Raw genomic sequence first — 8,983 nt, 5'->3', positions numbered from 1 at the left:
AAGCAAGTGAAATAGACAATAACATTTTTACAGTAAACATTACACTCAGCAGTTCCAAAAGAATAAAGACATTTCAAATGTCATATTGTGTATATATACAGTGTGGTAATGATGTTCAAATAGTTAAAGTACAAAAGGGAAAATAAATAAACATAAATATAGGTTGTATTTACAATGGTGTTTGTTCTTCACTGGTTGCCCTTTTCTTGTGGCAACAGGTCACAAATATTGCTGCTGTGATGACACACTGTGGTATTTCACCCAATAGATATGGGAGTTTATCCAAATTGGATTTGTTTTCTAATTCTTTGTGGGTCTGTGTAATCTGAGGGAAATATGTGTCTCTAATATGGTCATACATTTGGCAGGAGGTTAGGAAGTGTAGCTCAGTTTCCACCTCATTTTTGTGCACTTAGCCTGTCTTCTCTTGAGAGCCAGGTCTGCCTACGGCGGCCTTTCTCAGTAGCAAGGCTATGCTCACTGAGTCAAAACATAGTCAAAGCTTTCCTTAATTTTGGGTCAGTCACATTGGTTAGGTATTCTGCCACTGTGTACTCTCTGTTTAGGGCCAAATAGCACTCTAGTTTGCTCGGTTTTTTGCTTAATTCTTTCCAATGTGTCAAGTAATTATCTTTTAGTTTTCTCATGATTTGGTTTGGTCTAATTGTGTTGCTGTCCTGGAGTTATGTGGGGTCTTTTTGTGTTTGTGAACAGAGCCCCATGACCAGCTTGCCTTGGGGGACTCTTCTCCAGGTTAATCTCTCTGTAGGTGATGGCTTTGTTATGGAAGGTTTGGGGATCGCTTCCTTTAACGGCTCTTTTCTGGATTTTGATAATTAGCGGGTATCAGCCTAATTCTGCTCTACATGCATTATTTGGTGTTTTACGTTGTACACAAAGGATAATTTTGCAGAATTCTGCATGCAGAGTCTCAATTTGGTGTTTGTCCCATTTTGTGAATTCTTGGTTGGTGAGCGGACCCCAGACCTCACAACCATAAAGGGCAATGGGTTCTATATCTGATTCAAGTATTTTTAGCCAGATCCTAATTGGTATGTCACATTTTATGTTCCTTTTGATGGCATAGAGGCCCTTCTTACCTTATCTCTCAGATCGTTCACAGCTTTGTGGAAGTTACCTGTGGTGCTGATGTTTAGGCCGAGGTATGTATAGTTTTTTGTGTGCTCTAGGGCAACAGTGTCTAGATGGAATTTGTATTTGTGGTCCTGGCAACTGGACATTTTTTGGAGCACCATTATTTTTGTCTTACTGAGATTTATTATCAGGGCCCAGGTCTGAATCTGTGCAGAAGATCTAGGTGCTGCTGTAGGCCCTCCTTGGTTGGGGATAGAAGCACCAGATCATCAGCAAACAGAAGACATTTGACTTCAGATTCTAGTAGGGTGAGGCCGGGTGCTGCAGACTGTTCTAGTGCCATCACCAATTTGTTGATATATATATGTTGAAGAGGGTGGGGTTTAAGCTGCATCCCTGTGTCTCCCCACGGCCCTGTGGAAAGAAATATGTGTGTTTTTTGCCAATTTTTCCGCACACTTGTTGTCTGTGTACATGGATTTTATAATGTTGTATGTTTTTCCCCCAACACCACTTTCCATCAATTTGTATAGCAGACCCTCATGCCAAATTGAGTCAAAAGCTTTTTTGAAATCAACAAAGCATGAGAAGACTTTGCCTTTGTTTTGGTTTGTTTGTTTGTCAATTAGGGTGTGCAGGGTGAATACGTGGTCTGTCGTACGGTAATTTGGTAGAAAGCCAATTTGACATTTGCTCAGTACATTGTTTTCACTGAGGAAATGTACGAGTCTGCTGTTAATGATAATGCAGAGGATTTTCCCAAGGTTGCTGTTGACGCATATATATCCCACGGTAGTTATTGGTGTGAAATTTGTCTCCACTTTTGTGGATTGGGGTGATCAGTCCTTGGTTCCAAATATTGGGGAAGATGCCAGAGCTAAGGATAATTTTAATGAGTTTAAGTATAGCCAATTGGAATTTGTGGTCTGTATATTTTATCATTTCATTGAGGATACCATCAACATTTACATTTTACATTTTAGTCATTTAGCAGACGCTCTTAACCAGAGCGACTTACAGGAGCAATTAGGGTTAAGTGCCTTGCTCAAGGGCACATTAACGTCATTTAGCAGACGCTCTTAGCCAGAGCGACTCACAAATTGGTGCGTTCACCCTATAGCCAGTGGGATAACCACTTTACAATTTGGGGGGGGGGGGGGGGGGGGGGGGGGGTTAGAAGGAATACTTTAGCCTATCCCAGGTATTCCTTAAAGAGGTGGGGTTTCAAATGTCTCCGGAAGGTGGTGAGTGACTCCGCTGTCCTGGCGTCGTGAGGGAGCTTGTTCCACCATTGGGGTGCCAGAGCAGCGAACAGTTTTGACTGGGCTGAGGGGGAGCTGTGCTTCCGCAGAGGAAGGGGAGCCAGCAGGCCAGAGGTGGATGAACGCAATGTCCTCGTTTGGGTGTAGGGACTGATCAGAGCCTGAAGGTACAGGGGTGCCGTTCCCCTCACTGCTCCAAAGGCAAGCACCATGGTCTTGTAGCGGATGCGAGCTTCAATTGGAAGCCAGTGGAGTGTGCGGAGGAGGGGGGTGACGTGAGAGAACTTGGGAAGGTTGAACACCAGACGGGCTGCGGCATTCTGGATGAGTTGTAGGGGTTTAATGGCACAGGCAGGGAGCCCAGCCAACAGCGAGTTGCAGTAGTCCAGACGGGAGATGACAAGTGCCTGGACCAGGACCTGCGCCGCTTCCTGTGTAAGGCAGGGTCGCACTCTCCGAATGTTGTAGAGCATGAACCTGCAGGAGCGGGTCACCGCCTTGATGTTGGCGGAGAACGACAGGGTGTTGTCCAGGGTCACGCCTAGGCTCTTCGCACTCTGGGAGGAGGACACAGCGGAGTTGTCTACCGTGATGGCGAGATCATGGAACGGGCAGTCCTTCCCGGGGAGGAAGAGCAGCTCCGTCTTGCCAGGGTTCAGCTTGAGGTGGTGATCCGTCATCCATACTGATATGTCTGCCAGACATGCAGAGATGCGATTCGCCACCTGGTGATCAGAAGGGGGAAAGGAGAAGATTAGTTGTGTATCGTCAGCGTAGCAATGATAGGAAAGGCCATGTGAGGATATGACAGAGCCAAGTGACTTGGTGTATAGGGAGAAAAGGAGAGGGCCCAAAACCGATCCCTGGGGGACACCAGTGGTGAGAGCACGTGGTGCGGAGACAGCTTCCCGCCACGCCACTTGGTAGGAGCGACCGGTCAGGTAGGACGCAATCCAGGAGTGAGCCGCGCCGGAGATGCCCATTTCGGAGAGGGTGGAGAGGAGGATCTGATGAGAGGATCTGATGGTTCACACAACAGGCCTTTTTGGGTTGGAGTGTTTGTATTTTGTCCTGTAGTTCATTCAATGTAATTGGATAATCCAGTGGGTTCTTTAATAGTTGATTCTAAGATTTGCATTTGATCATGTATATGTTGTTGCTCTTTGTTCTTTGTTATAGGGCCAAAAAGATTGGAGAAGTGGTTTATCCATACATCTCCGTTTTGGATAGATAACTCTTTGTGTTGTTGTTTTAGTGTTTTCCAATTTTCTCAGAAGTGGTTAGAGTCTATGGATTCTTCAATTACATTGAGCTGATTTCTGACGTGCTGTTCCTTCTTTTTCCGTAGTGTATTTCTGTATTGTTTTAGTGATTCACCACAGTGAAGGTGTAGGCTCAGGTTTTCTGGGTCTCTATGTTTTTGGTTGGATAGGTTTCTCAATTTCTTTCTTGTGTTTTTGCATTCTTCATCAAACCATTTGTCATTGTTGTTAATTTTCTTCGGTTTTCTGTTTGACATTTTTAGATTTGATGGAGAAGCTGAGAGGTCAAATATACTGTTTAGGTTTTCTACTGCCAAGTTTACACCTTCACTATTACAGTGAAACGTTTTGTCCAGGAAGTTGTCTAAAAGAGATTGAATTTGTTGTTGCCTAATTGTTTTTTGGTAGGTTTCCACAGTACTTTCCTTCCATCTATAGCATATCTTAATATTATTCAGTTCTTTTGGCTTTGAGGCCTCATGATTTAGTACTGCTCTGTTCAAGTAGACTGTGATTTTGCTGTGATCTGATAGGGGTCTGAGAAAGTGTCTCGCTGGTCTGGGCGGGGTGTCTGTTGATCTGTTGCTCCTGTATGAGGTGTTGGGGCTGTGGTTGAGGGCGATGTCCGTTAGGGTCCGGGCGAAGGTGGGCACTGCTGCCTTGTATAAGTCTCTCTCTCCCTCTCTCTTTCTCTCTCTAGTTGTGTCGGATCGCCCACCTCCAGTTGTCCGCCAGGGTCCGACCAATCAGACAGTGTCTGTGGACGGGACGGTGGTCCTGAGTTGCCTAGCAACGGGCAACCCCACCCCCACCATCCTGTGGAGGAAGGACGGAGTGTTGGTGTCCACTCACGACTCTCGGGTCAAACAGCTGGACACGGGCGCACTGCAGATCCGCTACGCCAAGGTAACACACACACACACACACACTGACACACACACACACATTTACACACACTCAAACATATACATGCACACACACACACACACACACACACAAAGCAACTCTCATCTTCACTGTATGCACTGTATAAACACATGGAAGCTTTTCTCTCCAAGCTTTTCAAAGCACATAAACATAAAACAATTTATTGATTTATCTCTCTGGTTCGGAGTATTAGTATTGAGAAAATACATCAAACTGCAGGCGGACTGTGTATGAAAGCCTTTGTACTATAGAACTGTATGATCTACTGAGCAACATATAGGGCTACTGTAGTGCACCAGCACAAATTGAATATCTTACTGAGGCAGTTGGCTTTCAAACCATATGCCCCATTATGCTAATATATGGAAATAAGAACATAACTGAATGGAATTATCTTTCTCTTTGTAGAACAGTATGACTGTCTGAAGACTTCCAAATTGACCTCCGTTACATGTTTACATTTCCAATCAACCTCTTCCATTAGCCGAGACATTAATATTGCATTCCCCCAGAATCAACTTCACAGCTGTCCTGTATCCTGTCTATACGGCAGAGTGACTGGCTGGCTGGCTGGCAGAATAACTCCCGCTGCTCGATCAGCTGTCAGTGGTTTGAAGTGGAGTCTGTGAAGTCACACACACTCTTGTCCTGTCACTCAATCCTCAGAGTGTAACGGGGAGCTGTGTGATGCAGAACACACTCTCAGGGAGACACGAGCGGGGTGCCGACGCATTCTCCAGATGGAGGCGTCAAGGGGTCAGAGTTCTCGTCAGACTGTTGCGGTGTGTGTGTGTGTGTGTGCGCGTGAGTTTGTGTTGTGATGACTGCAGGCATGTTGTGTGTGGTGACAGGGCTGTGGTGAATGGGCAACACTGTGAGAACAGTGTGATGTGTTTTCAACCGAAACCTTACCTAAAGTAATTTACATGTCATTTATGTTTGGCGGTAACACACCGTGTCTTTGATGTGTGTGTTTTTTAAACTTTAGTAATGCTATTAGTTTTGTGATGAGGTTTTAGTGTATTTTTAAGAGTTGGATGGTTTGTCTTACCTGTCAGGTTGAACTTAGATGGACCCTACCTGGAGGCTGATCTACAGGGACACGCCCTCTCTCACACACTGAGACACACACTCCCTCTCTCACACACTGAGACACACACTCCCTCTCTAGAGAGTGTCACCGCATCTGTTCTGTAAAGCAGTCCTTTCCCTGGGGGGAGGGTGAGAGGAGGGATGAGGGATGAGGAGAGGAGAGGAGAGGAGAGGAGAGGAGAGGAGAGGAGAGGAGAGGAGAGGAGAGGAGAGGAGAGGAGAGGAGAGGAGAGGAGAGGAGAGGAGAGGAGAGGAGAGGAGAGGAGAGGAGAGGAGAGGAGAGGAGAGGAGGTCTGCAATTAGTCTGTGTTCCTGTGAAAATCTTTCCAATTTGACTGGTACAATCCTGCCACTTGGCCTTCCCAGCTGCTTTTCCACTTTCTAGAGGGAGAGATGATAGTGAGATTACCAGGCACTGACGGCTGGCTGCTAGGGACCACACCAGCATGTCAATGAGCAGAGAGGAGCGGAGAGAGAGAGAAATAGAGAAGCAGCACTATTTTAGTCAAATTCCACTGATGGCAGACCATGACCAGACAGTACTTTGTCATTTGCATTTTAACCCAGAGCGATCACAAACCTAATCCCTCTCTCCCCTCTATTTCCTGTTCTATTTTCTTCTGTCTTTCAGCTGGGTGACACAGGCATGTACACATGCATCGCCTCCACTCCCAGTGGCGAGGCCTCGTGGAAGGCCTACCTGGAGGTTCAAGGTAAGCCAACAGCTGCCTGCTGTCGCTGTCACTGTGGCTACACTCCATATCGAGATTGAATTAAATACATTCAGTGTGTAATTGTTTTCTTTTGTTGGAATTTCACAATCTTGGCACCACCACAGGGAGTGTACGTGTGAAGGTGTGCGTGAGTCTGTGTGTGTCTGAATGTGCTTGGTATGCATTCATGTGAGAGACATGTCCATAGTCTGGCATTACTGATAAAGTATTCATTTAGATTTTTTGAAAACTGTCATGTCTCATGATACCCTCCTCTCCCTCCCCATGTTCAGAGTTTGGTGTTCCAGTGCAGCCGGCAAGACCCACTGACCCCAACCTGATCCCCAGCGCCCCCTCCAAACCTGAGGTCACTGACGTCACTCGCACCTCTGTCACCCTGTCCTGGAAGCCCAACGTCACAGGAGCCACACCCACCTCCTACATCATAGAGGCCTTCAGGTAATAGGAGGTCGCTTGTGACCAAAGTAAATAAAGTGATGTCACAGTGTATTTGCATTTATTAAGGACCCCCATTAGTTCCTGCCAAGGCAGCAGCTATTCCTCCTGGGGTCCAGCAAAATTAAGGCAGTTAAATCAAATCAAATCAAATCAAATTTTATTTGCCATATGCACCGAATACAACAGGTGTAGACATTACCGTAAAATGCTTACTTACAGCCCTTAACCAACAATGCATTTATTTTAAATAAAAAAGTAAAATAAAACAACAACAAAAAAGTGTTTAGAAAAAAAGAGCAGAAGTAAAATTAAATAACAGTAGGGAGGCTATATACAGGGGGGTACCGGTGCAGAGTCAATGTGCGGGGGCACCGGCTAGTTGAGGTAGTTGAGGTAATATGTACATGTGGGTAGAGTTAAAGTGACAATGCATAAATAATTAACAGAGTAGCAGCAGCGTAAAAATATGGGGTGGGTGTGGGGGGGCAGTGCAAGTAGTCCGGGTAGCCATGATTAGCTGTTCAGGAGTCTTATGGCTTGTGGGTAGAAGCTGTTGAGAAGCCTTTTGGACCTAGACTTGGCGCTCTGGTACCGCTTGCCGTGTGGTAGCAGAGAGAACAGTCTATGACTAGGGTGGATGGAGTCTTTGACAATTTTGAGGGCCTTCCTCTGACACCGCCTGGTATAGAGGTCCTGGATGGCAGGAAGCTTGGCCCCAGTGATGTACTGGGCCGTACGCACTACCCTCTGTATTGCCTTGCGGTCGGAGGCCGAGCAGTTGCCATACCAGGCGGTGATACAACCAGTCAGGATGCTCTCGATGGTGCAGCTGTATAACTTTTTGAGGATCTGAGGACCCATGCCAAATCTTTTCAGTCTCCTGAAGGGGAATAGGGTTTGTCGTGCCCTCTTCACGACTGTCTTGGTGTGTTTGGACCATGATAGTTCGTTGGTAATGTGGACACCAAGGAACTTGAAGCTCTCAACCTGTTCCACTACAGCCCTGTCGATGAGAATGGGGGCGAGCTCAGTCCTCTTTTTTTTCCTGTAGTCCACAATCATCTCCTTTGTCTTGGTCACGTTGAGGGAGAGGTTGTTATCCTGGCACCACACGGCCAGGTCTCTGACCTCCTCCTATAGGCTGTCTCATCGCTGTCGGTGATCAGGCCTACCACTGTTGTGTCGTCGGCAAACTTAATGATGGTGTTGGAGTCGTGCCTGGCCATGCAGTCATGGGTGAACAGGGAGTACAGGAGGGGACTGAGCACGCACCCCTGAGGGGCCCCCGTGTTGAGGATCAGCCTGGGGGCGGCCCGTCAGGATGTCCAGGATCCAGTTGCAGAGGGAGGTGTTTAGTCCCAGGATCCTTAGCTTAGTGATGAGCTTTGAGGGCACTATGGTGTTGAATGCTGAGCTGTAGTCAATGAATAGCATTCTCACGTAGGTGTTCCTCTTGTCCAGGTGGGAAAGGGCAGTGTGTAGTGCAATAGAGATTGCATCATCTGTGGATCTGTTGGGGCGGTATGCAAATTGGAGTGGGTCTAGGGTTTCTGGGATAATGGTGTTGATGTGAGCCATGACTAGCCAGTTATATACAATTAAAAACATTACATTACATTTCACAACAGATTTCACAACACATTAAATGTGTGCCCTCAGACCACTAATCTACTACCACAAATCTACAACGCCTACGCTCTGAGGGTGTGTATGAACTTTAAACCTGATGTGTAACATCCTGTTCTGCCTTCTCTCCTAGTCATGCGTCAGGCAGCAGCTGGCAGACCCTGGCAGAACATGTGAAGACTGAGTCGTATGTGTTGAAGGGCCTGAAGGCCAGTGCTGTCTACCTGTTCCTGGTCCGAGCTACTAATGCCTACGGCCTGAGTGACCCCAGCCCCATAACTGACACCGTCAAAACACAAGGTGGGTCTCTGCTCTCTCTTAATGCCTTCAAATGGGAAACTTTAGGTCCCTGTCTGGACCTTGTCCCTGTCTGGACCTTGTCCTGTTTGGACCTTGTCCCTGCCTGGACCTTGTCCTGTTTGGACCTTGTCCTGTCTGGACCTTGTCCTGTCTGGACCTTGTCCCTGCCTGGACCTTGTCCTGTTTGGACCTTGTCCTGTCTGGACCTTGTCCTGTCTGGACCTTGTCCCTGCCTGGACCTTGTCCT

The 8,983-nt window shown here is 46.9% G+C and overlaps 1 protein-coding gene across 1 annotated transcript in view; it reads left to right on the top strand.

The window, feature by feature from the left end:
• Window positions 1-4,319: 4,319 nt before the first annotated feature.
• The window catches only part of LOC311120177 (roundabout homolog 1-like), a gene marked incomplete at its 5' end in the record, with an annotated part of 60,916 nt that continues 56,252 nt past the window's right edge, over window positions 4,320-8,983 (top strand). Inside the window, 4 exons of the mRNA XM_084194795.1 lie at window positions 4,320-4,525; window positions 6,270-6,351; window positions 6,645-6,810; window positions 8,570-8,736. Coding sequence (XP_084050921.1) covers window positions 4,320-4,525; window positions 6,270-6,351; window positions 6,645-6,810; window positions 8,570-8,736 — 621 coding nt within the window. The remainder of the gene's footprint in view (window positions 4,526-6,269; window positions 6,352-6,644; window positions 6,811-8,569; window positions 8,737-8,983) is intronic.

This window comes from Coregonus lavaretus (genome assembly GCF_964263955.1).
Source record: "Coregonus lavaretus genome assembly, contig: HAP1_SCAFFOLD_2942, whole genome shotgun sequence".
In the NCBI taxonomy this organism is placed as follows: domain Eukaryota; kingdom Metazoa; phylum Chordata; class Actinopteri; order Salmoniformes; family Salmonidae; genus Coregonus; species Coregonus lavaretus.
The sequence above is the reverse complement of the archived record's forward strand: the minus strand, read 5'-3'. Positions and strand labels throughout refer to the sequence as shown.